Below are 23,450 nucleotides of genomic sequence, written 5' to 3' on the forward strand. Positions count from 1 at the left end.
CCCTCGCCTGAGAAATCTGAGCCACGAACGGCTTCGCCTCCCCAGAGCTGCCGGCGCACGGGCGCGTTGCTTTCCTGGGACAGGGGTTTGGTAGGCGCATTCTTCACAGGTAGGGCCGGGCAAGGGGGCAACTGCTCGGTCTGTCCGTCACCTGTCACCGCCGCGTCACTGCCGCCGGACAGCGGCCGCCCACCTCGGCGCGTGCGCATATATACCACCACCCTGCCCCTCCGGCCCTCCCCGAGCCGTGTGCTCTGCTCACTGCTCAGCGCTCCGCATCGTCCGGCCAGAACCTGGGAGCGGTGACTGGGGAGCTAGGAAGAGGCAGGCAGGCATGGGGCGAGGGCGAGCACCGTGCTGCGCCAAGGTGGGGCTCAACAGGGGCTCCTGGACGCCGCAGGAGGACATGCGCCTCGTGGCGTACATCCAGAAGCACGGCCACTCCAACTGGCGCGCGCTGCCCAAGCAAGCAGGTAGCTGCCGCTACTAGCTGGGCACTGCAGAATGAATGCGCATGGCGAGTTGCAGGAGGCAGAGGAGAGTGCGCTGATCGATTCCCCTTGACCTGTGTTGCTCCTGGATAGGTTTGCTGCGGTGCGGGAAGAGCTGCCGGCTGCGGTGGATCAACTACCTGCGGCCGGACCTGAAGCGCGGCAACTTCACCGTCGAGGAGGAGGAGACCATCATGCGGCTGCACGGCATGCCCGGGAACAAGTAAGCGCCAAGCTGGCTGCCGCTCGTTGCATGTGCAGGGGGGATTTCGGCACCATCCCTCTTGAGTATCTGGGGTTCTTGGGTGTGGTAGTACAGGGAATGGTGTTTTGAACAAATTTGATCTGTTTATCAGGTGGTCTAAGATCGCGGCGTGCCTGCCGGGGAGGACGGACAACGAGATCAAGAACGTGTGGAACACGCACCTGAAGAAGAAGGTGGCGCTGCGGGAGCAGCAGCAGAAGGCTGGCGCGGCCACCAAGAACGGCGCCGGCGCCGGAACTCCCGTCACCGATTCGTCGTCGGCGTCCTCCTCGACGACTACGACCAACAACAGATCCGGGGGCAGCGACTCCGGCGACCAGTGCGGCACGAGCAAGGAGCCCGACGCCGCCGCCGACGCATCTCCCCTCCGAGAATGTCTGCTCGACACGCGTCTAAGGCTCTAGATCACACCCCATCGACCCCGTAAACATAAAAAAAAATATCACATCGAATATTTTGACACATATATAGAGTACTAAATGAAGTCTATTTACAAAACTTTTTATATGGATGAGCTGTAAATCGCGAGACGAATCTAATGAGCCTACTTAATTCATGATTTGCAACATTGATGCTACAGTAACCATCGCTAAATATTGATTAATCATGGATTAATTAGCATCATTAGATTCGTCTCGCGATTTACAACTCATCTGTGCAAAAAGTTTTGTAAATAGACTTCATTTAGTACTTCAAATTAATAAGATTCTAATGCAAAAAATTTTGCACGTGGAACTAAACACAGCCTAATTATTTGCAATTTTGAACCGGCTGTTCTTCTCCAGCATTGATTGAGGGGAGTGCAGAGTGCTTGTTGCTGTCGATTAGTAAAACCCAAAACAAGGTTGCAACTTGCAAGTTCGCGGCAGTACATATAAATCTTAGGTACTCCTACTCCTAGCTAGGCGCTAACCAGCTAATCCTATGGGCCGATGTACTCTTGAGTGGATGCTAGAGCCGATGTAACTCGTAATAAGAAAGCGATGAGCAACAAGATGCGATCCACTACCTTTCTATCTGTTCCTTTTAGGCTCACGGGCATCAATTACATGCAACCGCGCACTAGGCACTGCACACAGGATAAGTCTGCTGATGAAATGGCTGCTAGAACACCATCTGATCACTTGACAAATATGCTAATTATGAAGCAATTCGGTGTCTCAATAAGGTACTTCTTCCGTCTTGGAATGTAAGGCATCATAGAGTTTAAAATTTGTACTCAAATGTAAGGCATCTTAGGTCCTTTGAACAAAAAATCATGTTAATCTCCTTGATTTTGGCGCTACTTTTGTAAAGAAATCAATTGCGAGTGGGGCGAGTAAAAAAGGCATGCTAATCTTCTTAGTTTTGGTGCGGGTAGGATAAAAATGTATATTAATGAGGGGTACATGCGTCTTTTCTCTACCTCCATAATCTGTCTAAGAAAACTCAGGATGTCCTACATTTCAAGACGGAGGGAGTAGGTAATTAAGCCACAAATTAATATACACTCCTCCTCTTGTCTCCTCTAAACTCTAAGGAAAAACCTCCCATCAAGAATTAAATGTCTTATTCAAATGATATCCACATGAATTACTTACCCTGAGAAAAGTCAGGGATCCCAAGAGGATTAGAGTTTCCAAAGTAGGCCTATACTACCAAATCCAATGAACCAATGTTCCACAAGGCGCTATTCCGCGCTCGCCTAGGCGCGCTTATGCGCTAGGCGGCGCCAGCTCATCGGCGCCGACGGGGGAGGTGGTAGGGGCTGGGGACGAGGCAGATCCGGCGACCCGGGGATGAGGCAGAGCAGAGAGCGGCGGCGGAGGAGGCAGGGGGCGCGCGCTGGCGGAGGAGGAAGCAGGGGACGGGCGGCGGCAGAGGAGGAGGTAGGGGCGTGCGTGCGGCGGAGGAGGTGGTAGGGGCGTGCGCGCGGCGAAGGAGGAGGAGGCAGGGGCGGGCGTGGAGGAGGAGGAGGAACGGCGGCCTGCACGTCGTAGGTGGGCGGGCGGGTGGACTGGGCAGAGGCGGCGGCGGGTTGGAGGCAGAGGTGATGGAATCGAATGGATAAGGTGGGAGTGGGGTGGAGATTCGGGTTGGGCTGGTTTGGTGGGCTGCTTTGGGCCTTTCTTTTCAATTCAAGGCCCACTAGTTCCTCATTTTTCCTTTTTTAGAGTATATGGTGAAGTATACGTAGTATATTGTACCGCCTAGGAAAACGCCTTGAAACGTCTAATCCCGCTTAATCCCGCCTAGGCCCTAAGCGGTGGGTCACCGCCTAGAATCCGCCTAGCGCCTAGCCTAACATTGCAATGAACGTGCATGTGCATCAGATGATCCTCTTGCCGGTCTCGAAATCCCAGACACACACTTGAAAACGGCCATACAAAGCCGGTACTGGCCCCGTGGCTGCGATCTCTATGTTTTTGTCTCGGCCAGTAGTGGGGTTAGGAGGGCGACACCTTTTTTGCCGGGTGATTGGGCACGGGCACACTTTGATGCGCAAGGGCTGCGCTGGTGGGGTGAGGTGTGGCCGTAAAGCCAGCCAGTGGCGACATGTCCACTGTAACACTTTAGGTATTAATCACCTGTAATTAAAAATTTATTACAGTCATTAGTTCTAACTCACGCGACAAATCGCTAAACAAAAACTTTTCCTATCAGCCTGGGCCAGACCGGTCTGACCGGTTGGAGCAACTGGTTTGACCGGTTGAACTGGTTTCAACCATTTTGGACCCCACAACATTTAAATCACTCTCTCTCTCTCTTCCTCACCTGTGCACTCGACCTCACCAGCTCTCTCACTCACTCTCCCCGAGCTCTCCCCTTCTCAAGCCCTAGGTTCTTCAATCCTTCCTCTTCCTTTGATTCCAAGGCCGGGGAAAGGATCAAATCCGCGTGGTGGCTCATCTTCCCCTCGATTCCCTCCCTGGGGTGCCTGGGATTCGAGTTCTTCGTGCAAGGAGGAGCTCACTCAAGGTATGAAGGCTCGTGTGAGTCGATCTCCTTTTTCTAGATGATTTTAGGTGATTCCCTCTGGTCAAACACCTCCAATGGCACCCTGGAACTAGTTCCTAGAAGGATATTGGAATTAGTGGGCGATTTTCGCCGCGCCAAGAATCCTGGTTTTGGTCTGGGTAGGACTGGTCTGACTGGTAGGGGCTTTGTGTTGGCAGTTAAGGGTTCATCGGAACTTCCGATCAAGGGGGTCGGAACTTCCGATGAAATACATCCAATCGGCCGAGGACCCTTTGTAGGAACTTGTCCAAAACTTCCGATAGTAGGACCGGTCTGACCGGTCGAGTGGACCGGTCTGATCGGTATAGCAGTGGCTGATAGGGTTCAATTAGGGTTAGTTGGTGCAATTAGTTAAAATTTATTTTTGTTTATTGGTTATTTGTAATCTTTGTAAATCATGCATGCATTCTCAAGTCATATGCATATGCATACATGTAGCAGCCGCGGCGGAGGAGATCGTATACGAGGTGGTTGCAGAGCCACCGGAGCCGCTAGAGCAGGCCCAGCAGGAGGAAAGGCGAGAGAACCAGGCCCAAGGCCCAGTGGACCCGAGTGTTGAGCAGCAGACTCAAGGCAAGCCCCAGTGCATGTCCTATTATTTTAAATTGTGACATCTATATATGTTTCTATTACTTGTGAATTACGTTTCAGGAGTTGATTGGAACCTAGTTGCATGATCCTTAGGTTCCTTGAGTTATACTAAGCATGTATAGGACGATAGAAATGCTATGCTTAATAAGTTCTCGAAAGAAGTCGAGTGACTTCTTGTCACTCGCGAGATATAGGATATTTAGAAGTCGGGTAATTTCCGGTTACTCGCGAGATATAAGTTATATGTGTTTATATTACAGTCCCTGAGTTATTGAAAGTGATATGGAAATGTGAGACCCGACGGGGAGTGATGATGATGTATATGTATGGCAGCAGGACAGGGTTCCTGGGTGTCTTAGCCCCGTCTGAGTCGGTTAAGGACCGATCGCTGTCGGCAGTGCTGATCGGGGATTGAGTTGTACTAACCGCATGCCGGGAGTAGGAGGTTGTCGAAACCGGTAAGCCGAGTACTGCTTTGCTTCGAAAGTACAGGAACCCGCACCCAACTCCTGGGGTAGTCGAGTAGTCGCGGAGAAATGAGGATCCATATGTTTACTTTTGGTGGTCTCACGTTGAGCTCGGCTGACCATATGTCGTTGGGCTGGTTCCTGTAGTTCGAGGCGGGGAGGGGAAAGGTCGGTGCGTGGGGTCCGATGGGGCTTTTGCGTGCCGTGTTGGTTACGTCCACCTTGCAAGGTTAAATCGAATCGATTCGCCGTGTCTCGCGGTTATGAGGGCATTGATCTCTTTGCTGCATCGTAGTCTCATGATAGAATGAGGAGGATATGTATAAATATGACAATGAACACATGAAATTATTATTTGATTGCACCAACATGTTTGCTATAGTTGATTCATGCAAACATTAGATTATAGTTAATTTGTACAAAATCTAGAGCTAAAATACTGAAAGTAAGGAATTACTTTAGTTGCTTTTCTGTAAAATAACCACCAGCTAAAAGCCTTGCATGTCTAGGTATGTGGGCTAAGTTATACCCACTGGTTGGATAATTCTTGCTGAGTATTAGTTGCTCAGGGTTGTTGCCACCATTAATTTGTTTCAGGGCACCCGACGTCGATTTCTGCCCCTGATGCGTCAAATTTATCCGCTGAGATGCAGAGGGGTGGGAAGTTGTGGAGAGAGACCAGTAGACTATAAAGTCGGCGGGTTGCACACTTGAGGGCAGAGTGTGCCGCCCTCAGTTTTGTTCAGACCGGTCTGACCAGTGTATACGTGGGGAACCCATGCACACCGGTCTGACCGGTGGTGTTAGGCAGAACCTCTAGGGGCAATGTAGTATAGTCCTTTCCTAATGTAAATTCTAGTTTTATTTGTTGGAAGACTTGTATATCAAGTATGTTTTTAAACCCGATTTATAAAATTATTGTATCTGAATTTGGTTTGTAAGAAGTTATGTATTATTTGTGTCGCGTTGTTCTATTTTCAAGTATTATGTCGTGCTTGTACCATCTGCGCCCACCTTCGCGTGGGACTACCGGTGTTGTTTCGATCGGGCCGTGGGTTAAGAAAGGATCGTCAAATTAAGCCATTAAGCTAATACGTCCGATGTGTTCAAGTGACAGTCATTACGCTTAATTTAGAGTTTTAATTTAGCGGTTCCGTCACATCCACATCCCCGGGCCAGGCCTGTTTTCTGGGGCTCCTTTTCCGGGATCTTTCCCTTTCCAAAACCGGCGTCCCCCTCCCTGACCCTGATGAGGTTGCTTAGCGCCAAAGCTTATTGTTTAGTTTCAGCCTAACTACAAGTGGTTAGGCATAAGAAAGTGATCGAAGAGATACGTTAACGGTTTAGTAAACTTTTGGGTGACTGGTCGGTGGTGCGTTAGATTTAATGTTTAGCCTGTAGTAACACACTCGAAGCTAGCTATGGTTACCTTGTAGTAAGAAGGTCTAATAGTTTTAAGCATGATTGTTCTAGAGTAAATATTATTCTAAGCCCTCTTTGCTTAGTTTGTGCTAATGTTGCCAGTTGCGAGATCTCCATGAGTTCTTTAGTTACAACTTACACATGCTATTGGGTCAACCCAAACGGTAAAGGGCAGACTAAAACATGAAAGTAATATAGAGGAGCAAAAAAGAGGAAATAATGCTTTTTGTGCCATACAGCTCAGTATACCACTTCCTCTCAGCAGAAAATGAAGAATAAACAAAGAAAATCGAAAGCTCAACAACATACATAAAATGTTTACGGGGAAGAAGCTCAGTTAATTCAAGCGGGCAAGAACTAACGGATACATTTGAAGACCACCATACGACGAGAGTTTATTTGAAGAAAAAAGCTTGACTAGTGGAGATCAACAAACTAGTACTCCCTCCATACTTAAAAAACTTGATGTTTAGGATAAAGTTTGAGTCAAACCTTGAGAATATAAATCATGAATGACTCTCAAGTTGTTGAGTTTGAAAATATAAAAATTATATGAATAGATTTGTCTTGAAAAATACTTTTATGAATGTATATATATATCACTTTTTGATAAATATTTTTAGAGAAATAGGAAGTCAAAGTTGTATTTTGGAGACCGTGTCGCTGTCCTAAACGTCAGATTTTTTTGGGTATGGAGGGAGTACAGAGCAAGCAAGCCACGTTGCTGGCCACAACTGTCTTCCTTTGACTAGGATAACAATTGTTGAGCAATGATTTGTCTCCCTAATCTTCAGTTGACTTGCTTATCTTCTCAATCAGTAGTCTTCTCACGAGAATAACAACTGGATGCTCTAGTGTTTGGTTCAATCCCTGCTGATTGAGTTGGCCTCAACTGACTTTGGCTAAATTCTAATTGACGTCATTCGGCTGACATGAAGAAACCTTACCATGTATGGGATTGGAGTACATATCGTTGAGTTGCACATGAGTGGCATAATTTTGCAATTCAGTTTTCATTATTTTTTCCCTCCCGCTCTGTCTGAACCAGTACTTTGTCACCATCGTCATCGTGGAGCTGTTTTATTTTTTCTACGAATCATCATCATAGTCGTAGGAGTATAAATGTATAATACTGTAAAGAGAATCTCTGAAGGGAATGTGGCACGCTGTACTACACAATAAACAAACACGTTATGCTAGAAAAGAATACTGGACCTTTCATGAGCAGTGAAAAAGATTGGATCTTTTTGTCAACTCTTTATCAGTCCTAACCAACCCAGCACTAAACAAATGTACCAAAGGCTGTTTCTGAGGAGTCCAGATAAAAACAGGGTTGTAGTACTGGTAGTACATCACCAATTCTCGGAACTTGCGCTGGAAACAAAGCACACGCTAGGTCCACAGATTCCGTGTAGCACATTTGATTGCTTGACCTACTCATGTGACCAATCCATTGCAGCAGCAGCGGCAGCGGCAACAGTAGTCTCCAGCTTGTTGCCGCATGGCTTTGTTCCTTTCTCCGGTCAGTACGGCACGGGACACAAGAAACTGGAAGCTTTGGAGTAACCATTTGGCATCATTTCCAGAAAAGATTATCTATGAGTACGCTGCTAATCCCTTGTGCTTAACCGCAAAGAACCCTGCATTGGGACGCCAAAGTGTCAGCTGCAAACATACCCATCAGAACTCCACGGAGAACCATATATATAGGCAGCATATTTCCTTCGAAGTTCTCGCGGAGCTGATGCGGAATTTCCATGTTCCAAGGGTGCCGCACGATCTCTCGCTATCACTGTCAGCCGTTCTCAGTCGCCCATTTGCCATTTGGTGCAAGAAACACCATTTCCGGCAGGACCAGTGAAGAATGCGTGTGGCAGAGGCTGACGACGACACGCCTTGCATGACCGGAATAGCTTGCCGTTGTTTCGGTGCTTCAGCTCGAACCAGCCAACGAACCGCCAGTTGCGTCCAGGACAGGGCAGCAGCTTCCCAGCAACGGCACAGGCAGGCAGGCACGCCATGCCAAGTCACCTACCTGGAAGAAGATTTCTACCTGTACCTGCCCCGTCAGAGGAGAGGAGAGGAAGAAGGAGATAAGATGCTCTAGTGTCAAGTCATCGTTTTGGGATCAAGGCTTGTTTCTAGAGACCCTCATCATTGGGTAGGAACATTCCCAACTCGCTTCGGAAGTTTCTTCACCAGTCATGCACGTTTTTCTCTTCTCCCTGTGTTTTTTCTGGGGGACAACAATTCAACCTACAGTGTCTTGAGGACTGAGGCCGTAGAAAACTACAATTTTCTTCACTGTTCCTTTTCGTTTGAATCAGGGGACGTGCCATCGCTATCGATAGCTGAAATTCATCCCTCAATTCTTCTTTACGCGCTTTCTATGAGCACGAAATAGCTGAATATGTTATTGAAAACTCTGAAACTCTCTACGTCGATGGAGAAAAAGAATGTATGTTCTGCAGCAGTCTACTTTGTACATCCTAAGAGGACGCCAATTGCCAAGTGACGATCAACAAAGGCCTTTCATGTTATGATTCTTTATTTTTGTTGGGGGAGCACCTATGTTAGCCTAGCATCACTTGTTTAGCATGCCACATTTGGCAGCTATCGATCTATCATTGGCTCCATGAAAATGCTGCCTACAGCCAAAAGAAGAAGAGGAGGCAAAAGTATTATATTGTAGCAAAGATATTGAGCTTTAACTGAATGGATATATACAATATGTCAATATGCATTCCATCACATCCAAATAAAAAAATCTACTTAAAAAGATATATTAGTTTTCCAATGGTCTCATCATTTTAGCTGCCCCTCTTTGAATTATTCAGACACATCCAAATAAAAATATATATTAGTTTTCCAATCCATGATGTCATCATTTTAGCTGACCCTCTTTGAATTATTCAGACTTTACTGAAAACCAAACCAAACCCATCACTTTGGTCAAAGGCAGGAAAGAAAGGAAACAGAGGAGCAGAGAGAGGCCATGCCAAAGAATGGTGCAAAGGTAGTCCCCCACACTATAAGGCTTTCTCCAACCATTCCCCCCATCCAACTCCCCCCAAACGTACTATTTACTATATTTTACTACCTCCCTCCAAAAGATTCCTCCCCCTATAACTCCTTCTCTCCAACCATTCCCCCCATATCTATTCCCTCTATATACTATCACTCATTAACTAACTATTTATTTATCATTTTTGAATTTTAAAAAAATCATACAATATTTGTACTGTCATAATACGCATTATCATCATATTACGGAGCTCAAACGAGATTAATATCATGAAGAAACAGTGTGATTAGAGATATAGGGGGAGTTGAAACTCACTCTATATATGGAGGGAGTTTCAACTCCCCCCGTATAGAGGGGGAGCTATGGGGGGAGCCGTTGGACGGCTCGCTCCCCCCCGCCCCCTACGTAGGGTGGGGGGCCTTATACGGTGCCCCGTTGGAGAACGCCTAATAAAGACGGCGGAAGCAAACCGAAGAAAGAGAGAGAGGGAAGAGAGGGAGGCGCGCACACAGCAGCCCACACGTAAATCCTTCCCCCTCCATTTCACACTTGCCCCCTTCAATTACCAGAGGATTTAGAAATTCGGGCCTCGAGGAGGGGGGTATATACGCCCGCGCCAAGGAATTTGCGGCTCTTCCGAGGAGCCCGGCGCGAAAAAGAAAGGAGTGTCCGCCCCCCCCCCCCCCCACGTCGGCCCACCCCCGCTGCGACTGCCTGCCCCGATGAGGCCGCCGGAGGTGGCGGTGGCCGTTGCCGCGGCCGTCGCGGTGGCGGCGCTCCTCGCGCCCTGGGCGGCCGCGGCCGCGGCGGCCTCGGTTCCGTTGCTGCCGGCGGCACTGGCGCTGCAGCGCGCGGTGCCGCACAAGGGGGTCGCCCTGGAGGAGCTGAGGCGGCGGGACTGGGTGCGGCACCGGAGCTCCAGGAGGGGGCTGCTCGGGGGCGTCGCCGGTGTGGTGGACTTCCCCGTCGAGGGCTCCGCCAACCCGTTCATGGTCGGGTGGGTGAGCTGCCGCCTCGCTTTTCCTCCCTGTTGTCTGGTGGCGGTTTCGGTTCGGTTGGGGTTGAGTCGGTCGTTTGCGGTTGATGGATGGAAGCGTGGGAGGGAAATTCGAGCCTCGTTTTCGGTTCCTTGGTTCGGGCGGTGAGCTGAAATCGCTGCTTTCGCTGAATCGATTGATCTGCTGGCAGTTCGTTGGCAACGGCAAGGATGCGGATTCTATGCCGTTACTCGGTGACTTTTTACTGGTGATTTCGCTTGCATTCCGCCAACTTCTTTCAAACATTTTTGTCCCTTTCTTTTGTTATGATTTTGACTATTTTTTGCGAGTCTAGTTGAATTTGGCTTCAGTTCATAGATGCGTTCTCTTCATCTCAGTAATGCTGCTATCATGTAAATTAACTCTTGCGTGGTCCATTTCATTACTCTACTTCTGTCGACCCCATTTTATTCACTTGTAAAAGAAATACAATACGAAAAGAGTTCATCTTGCCATGTTTTGCTTCTCTTGGATCGCAGATTTGTAGAGTTGGTTCCAGACTATACAGCTTCCATTGGACGCAATCCTTTGTTTATTTCATTTTCCTCCGTTTCTCTTGCTTAAGGTCAATTCCTTCATATGGAAAAAGAGTATGATTTTTCTTCTGAGGCCGCCATTGAGCAATTCCCTCTTCTGTAGATTTCTTGCCCAATTGCTTACGCGTTCAATTCAAAGCAGGAAAAGTACCTTGTGCAGCAGTAACCCAGAAGCTGTACAGACAGGGTTATTTACAGGGACCTCAGTAATTTTCACCCATTAATCGTAGAGAGGGGGCTAATGCCTGGCAACAACCCTGTGGTTTCCAGTTTCTATCTTTAGGAGCAGCAATTCTTGCTTATGATTCTGCCAATGCTTGCGGTGTGCAGGTTGAGTCCGGCCCCCTTATACTGATTTCCTGATTTTATTTTAGGTTTTAGAATATCGTTCTTTATTAAATGTGGTATTTTGTCACACAAGAATGCATTCGCTTCTATCCTCGAATGGGTTAGGATACACATTTCAATCTGTTACCCAGCACTTACTGCTGTGTTGTGATTGATCAACATGCTATGCAGCATTTCCATTTCACCTGTTCATACATATTTCCATTCTGCAATTCGTCTTGTTGGCTCTAATTTCAACAAGGACACACCTTTCCTTTTAGTCTGTCATCCAACATACTTCTTTTAACTATTATATCATAATGTTTGACTTTGAATTTGTAGGCTCTACTTTACCCATGTGAAATTGGGAAACCCGGCAAAGGAATTCTTTGTCCAGATTGACACTGGCAGCGATATACTGTGGGTAACTTGCAGTCCTTGTACTGGTTGCCCGACATCAAGTGGACTCAATGTGAGGCCAACTTCTTATCCTTGAATTTTAACAAATGCATATATTTTCAACCAATGTCACATGTTAGCCTAAGGAGCTCCTTCTGATTAATAAATTTCTATTTTTATTCCTCAGATCCAGTTGGAGTCCTTCAGCCCTGACACTTCATCAACATCATCCAGAATAACATGCTCTGATGATAGATGTACAGCTGCACTCCAAACAGGGGAAGCAGTCTGCCAAACCTCGGATTCCTCAAGCAGCCCTTGTGGGTACACTTTCACCTATGGTGATGGAAGTGGGACATCAGGTTACTATGTGTCTGACACCATGTATTTTGATACTGTCATGGGAAATGAGCAGACTGCCAATTCGTCTGCCTCTATTGTTTTCGGGTACAGTTTCCTTGGAGCCCTATATCATTTTAACTGAAACTTACAATTGGTACCTGATGATAACTTTAATGAGATGCCATTAGAAACATTGTTAGAGAGGTCCAAGTGTAGGTATGGTGACCATTAACGATTTAACATGGTGTTGGTCCTCAATAATGGGAATCATTACATATTAATAACAATGAATTGCAAGTACGGATAACTTTTTCGAAGAACCTAGTACGGATAACTTTAGATGTTTTATATTGATTGGGTTGGTACAGATGACAGATTAAGTGGCAACAAACTGTCAATTTCCTGAAACCAGCAGATTGCTTGTCGCTTTTGCATGCATACTTCCTTTTATTATTATCGTCCAAGGCAAAAAAAAAAAATCCTTGATGGTCAACCTGAACAATGTATTATAAATCATAATTATTCCTTCCAGGCACAGATGCTAGCATGTTGCTAGAACTGTATTGCATTCCTTTGATCCCTGATTAAGTGATTAGATGTGTATTCTGATATTCTCTAGATTGCATACTGTATTGTGTCAGTGGTCATACTGTTATGTGCCCAAAAGTTGTGTGCAAAATCTTTGAGTAGTTGGAGTTGACGGCCTTGTTCTTGCTCTCATAGTCTATGGATCAGCTCTTTGAGTAGTTGGAGTTGGCAGCCTTGTTCTTTTTTTCTTAGTCTATTCATCAGCTTCAGTTGTAGCTATATTTCTTGACTGATTTTTTTTACTCATTAACCTTAAATGTGATTTTTTCTGCCAAACATTGTCTGTAGAAATTCTTTACCAGATTATGAATGTTTCAATTCCTTCCGAGCAGATGTAGCAACTCACAGTCAGGAGACCTGACAAAGGCAGATAGAGCTGTTGATGGGATTTTTGGGTTTGGACAGCATCAGTTGTCTGTCATCTCACAACTGAATTCACTTGGAGTGTCCCCTAGGGTGTTTTCTCACTGCCTGAAAGGTTCTGACAACGGTGGTGGCATTCTTGTGCTTGGTGAAATTGTGGAGCCAGGCTTAGTCTATACCCCACTGGTTCCATCACAGTAAGTTTCATCCCTGGAATTACTTTGGGTGTAAAACTTCAGAAATCTGCATTGCTATCGTATGTTTTAGTAGCCATTCTACTGTGACTGTTGTGATAAATTCAACATATTATAATAAATACTTAGACAACTTTTATATAGTTTAGTTTATGTTCTGTTGATTCTTGAACAACCATTTCTGTCTTGAGAAGTTGTGAACCTCCTGTATTCCTGATATTAACCACTGCTTATGCCAATATTTTAAATGAAATACAGGCCTCATTACAACTTGTATCTGGAAAGCATCGCTGTCAATGGTCAAAAGCTACCCATTGATTCCTCCTTGTTTACAACGTCAAATACACAAGGAACAATTGTGGATTCAGGAACAACATTGGCATACCTTGCAGATGGAGCCTATGATCCATTTGTTACTGCGGTGAGTTTCATAGGGCGCGCCCATTTTTTCATAGAAAACCAATACTCGGCGAGTCCGCATTATCTACTTATTTGCGATGTGATTGTTAATTGTCATTATTCATACCTGCAGATAGCTGGTGCAGTCTCTCCATCTGTACGCTCTCTTGTCAGCAAAGGGAACCAATGCTTTCTTACTTCCAGCAGGTTTTATTCTTCTTTCTGGGAATGAACTATGATGTTAACAGCTTTGTCCTTTGATACCCCGAATTTCTTACAAGCTTTGTTTCTATTTGGCAGTGTCGACTCATCATTTCCAACCGTGACCCTTTATTTTAGGGGTGGTGTTGCGATGACGGTTAAGCCAGAGAACTATCTTTTGCAGCAGGCTTCAGTTGTAAGTCAGCTGTATATCTGATTAAATGCTTCTCGGAGACTGTCTCAAGTTTTATAATATCATTTTGGTCATGGTTGCAGGACAACAATGTATTGTGGTGCATTGGTTGGCAAAGGAACCAGGGCCAAGAAATAACTATACTCGGAGGTTAGTCAGTCTAACTCTGGACAGAATTAGCCAATTTAGATTGCATCTAGCTATAAGATTTGAGGGTCTGCTACATGATATGGTTTTATGAAATAAACTAAGCTGTACAAAAGGTAAAGCGTAAGCTGTCCAAACTATAGTTTTTTTTCCCTTAATGTTTGCTGTTGCTCCTATTTCTAATGCAAACATCGACTAGCCAGCAACTCCTATTAGGTTCCAGCTTTACACTGATAACCACTAATGTGCATATATGTCCGGCATGCAAAACCTTTCTGGAGCCTAATTGTTTTCTCTTTGGTGCTAACGATGTGGCCCCTCTTGTCCCAGATCTTGTCTTAAAAGATAAGATATTCGTGTACGACTTGGCGAACATGCGCATGGGCTGGGCTGATTACGACTGTAAGCATACATTCCTTGAGGCCACCAGTTCTTCTAGTTTTTTTTTTCAGCCCCTCTTCACCTTCTCTGCGATTAACACTATGCCTTTGGCAGGTTCGATGCCGGTGAACGTCACCACATCGTCAGGGAAGAACCAGTACGTGAACACTGGGCAGTACGACGTGAACGGCTCCACGCGGCGCGCGTCGTACAAGAGCTTGATACCAGCCGGGATCGCCGCCATGGTTGTGCATATGCTCGTTTTCGGTGGCGGCGTCTCGCGTAGATAGCAGTGCAGGCAGGGTTACTGACAATGTGATTCGATTCTTTATTGCGTTGGTGTATTCAGAGCTGAGAGACGCCGCCGTCTCTGCTGCCCCTAGTCAGTCGTCAGTTCCACGGGCGGAGAAGAGCTGCCGTGACCTGAGCATTCTTACTGTACATCCGGTTGATTAAAACCCGCCCCCGTTTGCTGCCTCCTCCGCGCTCCCCGCCAAAAAGCGGACGCGTGTTGAGTCGCGCGAGCCCCGGCTGTTATGCTAAAAAGCCCTTTAATATTCCAGAAATTACAACTAAACCAAACTCATCCCTGCAGCACAGTACGCACGTTCTTTTTTTTCAAATAGACCCCCAAACTAATATTTATTTCTACACAAAGAAGAAGAAATCTGATAAACTGTCATTTTTGCAAACTCCCCCTCGAGGCACTTTTGCATTGACCCCCTCCCACCGTTCCCAACCCTAGCCCCATCACTCTCCTCCCCGCCGCCGCCCTCTCCCTCTCTGCTCTCTTCCTCCCCGCCGCCGCCTCCCCTTCCTTTCCCTTCCCTTCTCCCTCTCTGAGCTCCTCGACGTGCTGCGGGAGGCCAAGTGCAATGCCGTGAGGCTCCGCGTGCTGCAGGAGCAGAAAGAAGCTGCCGCCAACCATCCCCCAAGGCCCGCGGCCGCCCTCCCCGTCGCCCGTCGTCCTCGCAAGGCCGCGGGCCGCCCTCCTCGCCGGCCGTCCACGCCAGCCACCCTTCCCGCGTTGGCCTCCGCGGCGGAGGCCTTGGGCTTGTCGCGGATGGCGCGGCTGCCCCGGCGCTCGCGGCAGAGGGACGCGAGGATGGAGCAGCCGGAGCCTTCGAGCGTGATGGCGGCAGCGGGGCCGCGCGAGTGCTGCCCAGATCTGGCGGCCACGACGGCCTGCAGCTTCTTGACGCCAAGCAACGGCTGCACTGTGACGGTGCCGAGGTAGACGCTGCGAGTACCACGGTGGGTTTGACCCTATTAGCAGGGCCACCGGGTATGGAGATGGCCTGGCTGTTCATGGCCTACCGCCGCACAGTGTTTGGCGCGACGACACCTATGCTGAGGCGTTCGGGTGGATCCGGAGAAAGTGCTTCAAGCCGAGAAGCAAGCGGCTGCTGACCGAGCTCAACGAGGTATCAACACTCATGCCAAATCCCAGTAGTTGCGCCATTAACTGTATATTTTTTTGCGATATACTTGAATTCAATGGCTAGACGTTGTTATTGCGGCTCTTATAGGTCTACCAATAATTGGTTTGATGATCTGATTCAAATAATTCCAATTTCGCTGTTGTTCACTGTGTGTTGCATGTGTGATTGTGCATTTGTTTTAACAAAATGAACGCGAGTCATTACTAAATTTCAAGCTACACTAGGCATGCGATGTTTGTTAAATAAATGGTAATATATTTTGTTTCCCAGGGCTCCGATCCAACCAAAGTAAAGTTTGAGACATGCATATCCAGCAGTTGTCAGAGATAGACCATGGAAACAAGGGCGGATTGGGCTTCAAAACCAAGTCTGTCTCGTCCCTGCGTCCGGCTGCTTCTGCAGGTATTACGCCTCTCCTCAGGGGTTATGTTTTTTTAGCATTTGATATCATTTTCCACCAAGTTGAGTTTAATTTCCTTGCTAGAAAAATAAAATATGTTGATTGCTAGAAACGTTTATTTTAATTCTTCAAACGATGTATTCAAATGATTTAGTTTTCTGTTGACTGTTCTGTATTATGTTATTCAACTTTTTATCCGAAGTAGTTTCTGCTTGTACTCAATTTTTTATTCGACCCCAGCGGCTGATATAATTTACAGTTCAAATCTATGGATTTCTTAATTTGATTTACAGTTCAAATCCATGGATTGGGTTGATGAGTTCTGTCTCTACAGTGACAATATAGTAGACAAAGCATTTGCTAATCTATTTGTATTGATTCGAGTACCCAATGAGATTGCTATGCCTCAGTTTTTTTCAATTGCTTTGCCATCCGATTTTTTTATAGTATTTGCCCATCCGATTTGACAGATGCTTTGTGGGCTTGTGGATGTGCTTAGTCGTAATAGTTACTACAAAGGAACTAAACCTTTTACTAAGAACTAATTTACACATACATCATGAAATTTGTTTTATAGTTCTGCACTCTATCTGGAATTTATAGTTTATCATTTTTAGAATAATTTATTTGTGACAGTAGTTTGACATCGGAAATCTTATTTCTAAAGTTTGACATTTACAAAGCTGTATAGGATCCAAAGACCTATGTAATGAAATTTCATATACTCTGGCCAAATGGTTTGGTAGTTATAGCTACTTTTTTATGGCAGCCTGGAACTTCCAGACAGATTCTTATGTGTGCATTTATATACAGTTCTGCCCTACATATAGTTATAAATACAAATAAGGTGTCTCAATTTCCACTGTGCAGAGGTTCCATCAGTAAGCAAAGCCGTGTCGCCGAGATGCACAACCCCATGTTTTCAAGTCGTCCGATTAATCGCGATTAATCGCCCAGGTCGGTTCTCCAAGTCCGACCAGCACCACCGACCCGACCAGAGCGACCAGAAACCTGGTCGTCCGATTAGTCGTCCACTAATCGCGATTAGTCGGTCGACCAGGGCATTTCTCGACCAGGGCAGCATGAAGGTTTCTCACTTTCTCCTAACAACTTCATTTTTTTGTTTCAGCAGCAGGGATTCAGCAAGAAGAATATGGAGTTTTGGACAAGAAGCTGGAGTTCTGGAGAGCAAATATCAAAAGTAAGTCACCAAAACCTGCAGAATTGCTTGCTGTATACTATATTGTATATATATATAATTATATATACACTATATAGTATATACTGAACATGTAGACATATGGACGATTAGGGAACGACCAGGCTCGACCAGGCTCGACCAGGTCGACCTGGTCGTCGACTAATCGCGATTAATCGCCTAGTCGGTCCCTAGGCGACCAGGACCGACCAGCCGATTTGAAAACATTGGCACAACCTCTCAGATATAAGGTGGTGGAGTGTTGTTTCCCTTGCTATCCTCTAGATTTGTGTGCCTAGGTAATAGGAGCAAGATCAATGAATGCGAATATGGAGGTTCTCCGGAGCCTGAAACTGGTGTCGACGAAAAATGAGAATATCAACAAGGGCTATTCAGTCCTCTTTGTATTGGATAGTATCTAAATCAGTTGAAGCTTCAAGTGCAGGTATATTTGTAGTTTATGAAATGTAGTATTTGGCTAGGCTCATGTGATGGATTATTTAATTCTTAAACATGTAACTATATGACACCGTTGATTTATTCTCCGCCTAATTGGTTATACAGGGGTACCCAAAGGAGCAGATCCAAAAACGACTTAAAAATTCTTGGGATCAGTCCAATTCCCAGGTCTCTTTGATCATCTTTTAGTAAGCGACGATGACCTTGAAACTTGCTATGAAAAATTTGAAGGTAATTCATGCAGATCATTGCTACCTTGCCTATCCTTTTTACAATGCAAGATTCCAATTATGATCCTCATCTTTTCTGAAAAATTATTATTGCAACCCCTGTAGAAGTTGCTTTCTCCAGATGATGATTAGAAAGATTCGGATGATCTTTGTAAAGTCTATGAACTTTGATGCTTGCACGTTCTACTGATGCTTCCGTGTATGTTTTCTAATAGCAAATTTTATTTTTATCAGTTATCATGGCTGGCAAAGTAAACCCCAAGTTACTCTCTATCGTTTCCAAAAATGACTCAGAAATATAGTTGTGAGTGAGAGATGAAGCAAAAACTGAAGCTACAAGCTTGTTAGATGATGAGGTGGTTGTAAGGATCGATGGACCAAAAGGGGGGGGGGTGAATTGGGCCTTTTTCAAATTTCTAAGATAGATAAAACAACCTTAACCCATGCAATGCTAGTAAGGCTCAATTCACCAACCGGCTAAACAAAACAAACTACACAAGCTAACAAAGATATGAAACTAAGTAAGGTAGAGCTAAGCTATGATCTCTAAGGTCAAGCACATGAAAGAATGCATGAAAGTAAGTGCTTGAAATGAAAGAGAGTGAAAGAAACAACCGGATTTTTCCCGTGGTGTCGATGTGTTGGCACACACCCCTAATCCACGTTGTGACACTCACTAAGAGTCTTGTCACCTCCCATGTCACCGAGACTTGGGCGCTCACTAAGAGTCTCCGTTCACCATCCCGGCGTGGTGGAGCTCAAGCCACGTACAATCTTCTTCTCCGGGCTCCCACAATCCTTGGCAAGCTCCGCGAGAAACACTTCGATCACCAAGATCGTCTAGGTGCTGCCAAACACCAAGAGTAACAAGCTCCTAAGCCTTCACTTGACCTACACTCAGTTGGCCCTAGCTCAAGTACACTTGCTACACTTGCAAAGGATGAGTTCTTCAAGGTTGAAGCACAAACTAAGCACTAGATCTTCTCTCTTTTGCTCAAAGCTCTTTCTCTTCTTCTCAAGGGTGGCCTCAGGTTTTCAAGATGTCAAAGGCAACTGAAATGAGCCAGGGGGTACCCTTATATAGAGTGGAGGAGGTCACATAGCCGTTGGAAGTTTTCTGCAGAAAAGCCGTGACCACCGGAAGAACCGACGGTATAGAAAATATAGGCATCGGTTCAACCGGTCTCTCTGTGTCAAAGAAGTAGCCGTTGGAGTTCTGACACAGTATCCACGCTTGCGTCATTGCACCGGTGCATGCTCCGTAGGAGCATCGGATCAACCGGTGCTGAAGAGGTTCACTGATCAACTCAAACAAGCGTTCTGGAACAAAGTACATCCAATGCACCGGTGCTTTGATTCTGAAGCGTCGGTTCAACCGGTGCTGAAGAGAAGTTGGAGTCCACCAAAATATGCTCCCTGGAACAAAAGACTTTCATTGCACCGGTGCTTTGATTTCGGAGCGTCGGTTCAACCGGTGCTGAAGAGAGGTTGAAGTCCACCAAAACATGCTCTCTGGAACAAAGGACTTTCATTGCACCGGTGCTTATCTTTTTGACCATCGGTTCAACCGGTGCTAAACTTGATTTCTGCCTTCATCCAGAGAAGATAGACTGACAGGTCATCGGTCCTTCCGTCATGCATCGGATGCTCCGATGCTAGGGCACCGGTTCAACCGGTGCTGCTGATTTTCTTTGTTTTCACCTGTTTTGACTTGGATTTGAATGTGACTTTGATTGTTTCTTCTTCCAAGAGTTGTGTTGACTTCTATTGACCATCTTTTTGCTGTTTTTGAGTGAGTGTGCAAGATTTCTAAGGCCAACTCAAGTTTGATCAAGCTACTAACTCATGAACCCCCCTTAATAGTACGATCAAGAACTAGAAACTATAAAACCTAACTAAATCAAATGTCCTTCATCTCCTTATAACACTTGAGACTAGAAAGGTCCTTTATCTTTGAAATTGAGTCCTTGGTACGCATGATTGTTTCGAATGAGGGGTCTCCTTTCATACTTCATATGAGACTAATCCAGTTATTGAGCTTTCCTTTAAAACACACGTTAGTCGCATACGGTTGTCATTAATCACCGAAACTTACCATTAGCATCTATCGGCCTAGATGCGCTACAGGTGGTGCTTACACTTGCTTCTGTATCTGAACTTCTCCACAGGCTAGCACTTGATTTGTCGTCTCTCTCTGGAGGTTACACTTGCTTCTGTATCTGAACTTCTCCACAGGCTAGCACTTGATTTGTCATCTCTCTCTGGAGGTGCTCCTGGATGACCAAGGGGCCTTAAGATAAACTTAATTAACTCCTTTTGATAACAGATCCTATGGATGTTTTAGATGACCCAAAGCATTCTTCCAAGATTGCAGAAGTGTTTGTACGAGTTTTGGATCAATTCTCATGAATGAAAGCTTCAAAATACCTTAGGACAGAAAGACATGTAATCTATTTCCATTTGTTATTCATTTGTGCTTGAATGAGGTGAAATCTTAGCGAGGAATTGTACCTTCTTTTTGATGTTTGGTCTACTTTACTGCTGTTTAGATGTCTGTTCGTCAAATTACCTTAATCTGTATTAGTTATGTCGGTCATCAGGTTCTATTAGTAGACAGGTTCTCAGTATGCTACTTACTACTTTTTTGCCAAATTAGTGAATTAGATTTTACCACATGTCATCTAAAACTAACTGTCAGAGAATTAGTAGGCAGGTTATCTTTAAGTGGCAGATATAATATAGGTCAGTGTTTAAGGATTCTTTCAATTGAGCCTTGTCGGTACCCTGCAACTGGGGTACCCACTCCTACTGTGCCAAGACTCGCGTAGTTATCCGTAACTACGCCCTAAGGAGCTGAGCAGCCGGACCCCTGGGGTCCGACTCCATCTCACCGGACCAACGGTCCCGGACCCGCTTCCCGCTCGGGGACGGGTCCGGTGTCACCACGTGTCCTAGAGGTGGAAATACTCAGTACCTGTGGCCGCGGACCCGGACCCCCGTAGGTGGGTCCGGGACCTCCACGTGCCATCCGGACCCCCGTAGGTGGGTCCGGGACCTCCACGTGCCATCCGGACCCCCGCAGGTGGGTCCGGGACCTCCACGTGCCATCCGGACTCCCGCAGATGGGTCCTGGACCTCCACGTGCCTATCCGGACCCCCGTGAGCTCTCGGCTCAGCTAGCTGCTCGGGAGGGGTCCGGAGTCGCCACGTGTCACGCGGGCGCGGGCGCAAGCCTTCCGCTGGAAGCTCCCTCACCCACCCGCATTAAGTGCGAGTGGTTGAGGTGAGCTCTGCTGCCTCTGGGCACGGGGCAGTTTTTGTCAGTCCACACTATGGATCGCCAATTACCGACGCGGCTCGTCATTTACCAAGACAAGCATTAAAGACTCAGCGCCGTGCGCATGCGCGACGAGTCATGATGACCAGCTACTGACTGGAGCAACAGTGCACACTGCTACAGTGGACTGAGTCAGTAGTTCGGCGCTTCATCATGACCTCGACGCGCGGCTGCAGAGGCTAGACTCTACTCTGACAGGACAGCTCAAGACCATCCCTGGTCAGAAGCTACGCACGGAAGCCGACGACAAGATCTCCGGATCTGAGGCATTGAAGGCCAAAGTGTAGTTTATAATACATCGCCGGGTCCACATGTCGGGGCCCCGCTCAGTGTACGTGCTCCCCTTGGACATATAAAAGGGAGAGCACACCCGCTAGAACACAGATGCTCAGACTCTCTCAAGACTCAGCTAGAGAGCGCAAGCAATACAACACACAGTGGACGTAGGGTATTACGCTCCGGCGGCCCGAACCACTCTAAACCAGCTGTGTTCATTGTGTTCTTGAGTGAGATCGATCTAAGACTAGCTACCCCCTGAGTACACACCCTCTGGGCTAGGGCGGGTGCCTTCCGCCACCCGGCCGTGGTTTGCAGCACCACGACAAGCCTGTTTGTAATTTAGACGTTCAATGGAAGAATGGTGAAAGCCTACAAATCGCAGCATCATATCCTGTTTGCATTGTGGTCCTATGCTTGTAAAAGTAACCATCACAAGTATTGCTATTCCATTGCTCAATTGTTTTACAGACTGCAGCAAATCTGTGTGCTCCTCAGGTGGTGTTTTAATATGTTCAATTGGTGAATTTTTAGTTTTGCCATTTGTTAGTGAGTAAGAAAAATTAGTACACAGGAAAGAGGTTGGCCTCACTGACATGATAATCTTAATATTAATTTATCAAATAGACAGTACACTAAACAATCTTCACTCCACCAGATGAGCATTGTTAATGTACAAACTCTTCAGTTTTATGGAGTCTAATTTAGTTTTTTGTACCTCTTTATATTGATGACAAATTTAATTTAGTCAATTTATTGGTATGCAGTAGAAGTTGATCATTCTCTGTCCGTTTGGGTTTGGTCTTCGGGATGGAGGAGTTGTCGTGCTGCTGCTTGTGATTTGTGTGCTTGAGAGGAGCTGCTGCTTGCTTGCAGTGGAGAAAAGAAGCAATCCTTAGGCGAGGTATGTATGTGTACACTTCTGACTAAATTGCAATTTGTTTGTACTGGTTGCATAGGGTGATCATTATGATTGTTCTATATCAGGTTCTGATTGGTGTCTTGATAAGATACACTATAAGCATAAAGTCCCTTTCATGCCATTCTTCAGATCCTGGTAAGTGGAGTACCGTGCAGTCTTAATGACTGAATTTTCAATTCTGTTTTAACATTTGTTCATCAACAAATCAGATATTCGCTTGACTCTCCCAACAGGCTAGAGGTGAGATAGCTGACTTCTTCATTGGTCCGAGGAATACTGATGCCATCACGATTTTAAGTGGAAAGTCACATCTATCTGCGCTGGTGTTAGTGCTTCTGCTGGCCATGTTGGACGAGTAGCTGAGGCTTCTGCTGGTGATGGCTATGCTAGAAAAGAAGTGAGATCAGATGTAGATAATGAATTCAGAGATACATATTCAGATTTAATTTGTTGAATATCAAATTTATATTTGTAAATATTAATATTTAAAGTGTTGACTGAAGCGCTATGCCCAGTCTTAGGGCATGTAGTTTGTCACGTTTTGTTCGTTTCTATTTTTTGTTTACTTGCATTTGATTGCTCAAATGGTAGGGCGCGCATTGCGCGCCGAATGTTCTAGTATAGAAAATGAAAGGTCCATTGTTCATGGAGCACGGCCTCCTTTCTCTCAAATTGCAGCCTCATCCTTTTTTTAAAACAAAGGTAGGAGCTCTACCGCTCAATTAAGACAAAAGAAATTATTATATACAAGAGAGCTAGCCGACGGGATGCAAAGGTTAACCAACGCACGCGACACTGTTGAGCACAACACAACACATTGC

At 46.1% G+C, this 23,450-nt stretch overlaps 2 protein-coding genes across 40 annotated transcripts; both read left to right on the forward strand.

Moving 5' to 3' along the window:
* The first annotated feature begins 315 nt into the window (after positions 1-315).
* LOC120710764 (myb-related protein Zm1-like) lies at positions 316-1,275 on the forward strand. Its single transcript, XM_039996354.1, has 3 exons — positions 316-473; positions 585-714; positions 848-1,275. Exons 1-3 carry the CDS (start codon positions 335-337, stop codon positions 1,158-1,160), a joined length of 582 nt encoding a protein of 193 aa, XP_039852288.1. The 5' UTR covers positions 316-334; the 3' UTR covers positions 1,161-1,275.
* An 8,651-nt stretch (positions 1,276-9,926) lies between these two features.
* Positions 9,927-23,183, forward strand: LOC120708242 (aspartic proteinase 36-like). Of its 39 annotated transcripts, none has more exons than XM_039993405.1 (18): positions 9,928-10,255; positions 11,501-11,630; positions 11,745-12,004; positions 12,820-13,047; positions 13,303-13,465; positions 13,577-13,650; positions 13,744-13,840; positions 13,921-13,987; positions 14,315-14,386; positions 14,480-15,789; positions 16,078-16,209; positions 17,078-17,850; positions 17,970-18,095; positions 18,200-18,245; positions 18,329-18,450; positions 22,475-22,611; positions 22,695-22,764; positions 22,863-23,183. In XM_039993405.1, exons 1-10 carry the CDS (start codon positions 9,981-9,983, stop codon positions 14,653-14,655), a joined length of 1,542 nt encoding a protein of 513 aa, XP_039849339.1. In that variant the 5' UTR covers positions 9,928-9,980; the 3' UTR covers positions 14,656-15,789; positions 16,078-16,209; positions 17,078-17,850; positions 17,970-18,095; positions 18,200-18,245; positions 18,329-18,450; positions 22,475-22,611; positions 22,695-22,764; positions 22,863-23,183. The 39 variants fall into 39 exon arrangements, with proteins under 39 accessions (XP_039849362.1, XP_039849339.1, XP_039849345.1 ...); XM_039993411.1 differs by having other exon boundaries at positions 18,203-18,245; XM_039993396.1 differs by having other exon boundaries at positions 17,078-17,164; positions 17,337-17,408; positions 17,705-17,850; positions 17,970-18,450.
* Positions 23,184-23,450: the final 267 nt, after the last annotated feature.

The sequence above is a fragment of the Panicum virgatum genome, chromosome 5K (assembly GCF_016808335.1).
Source record: "Panicum virgatum strain AP13 chromosome 5K, P.virgatum_v5, whole genome shotgun sequence".
NCBI lineage: Eukaryota > Viridiplantae > Streptophyta > Magnoliopsida > Poales > Poaceae > Panicum > Panicum virgatum.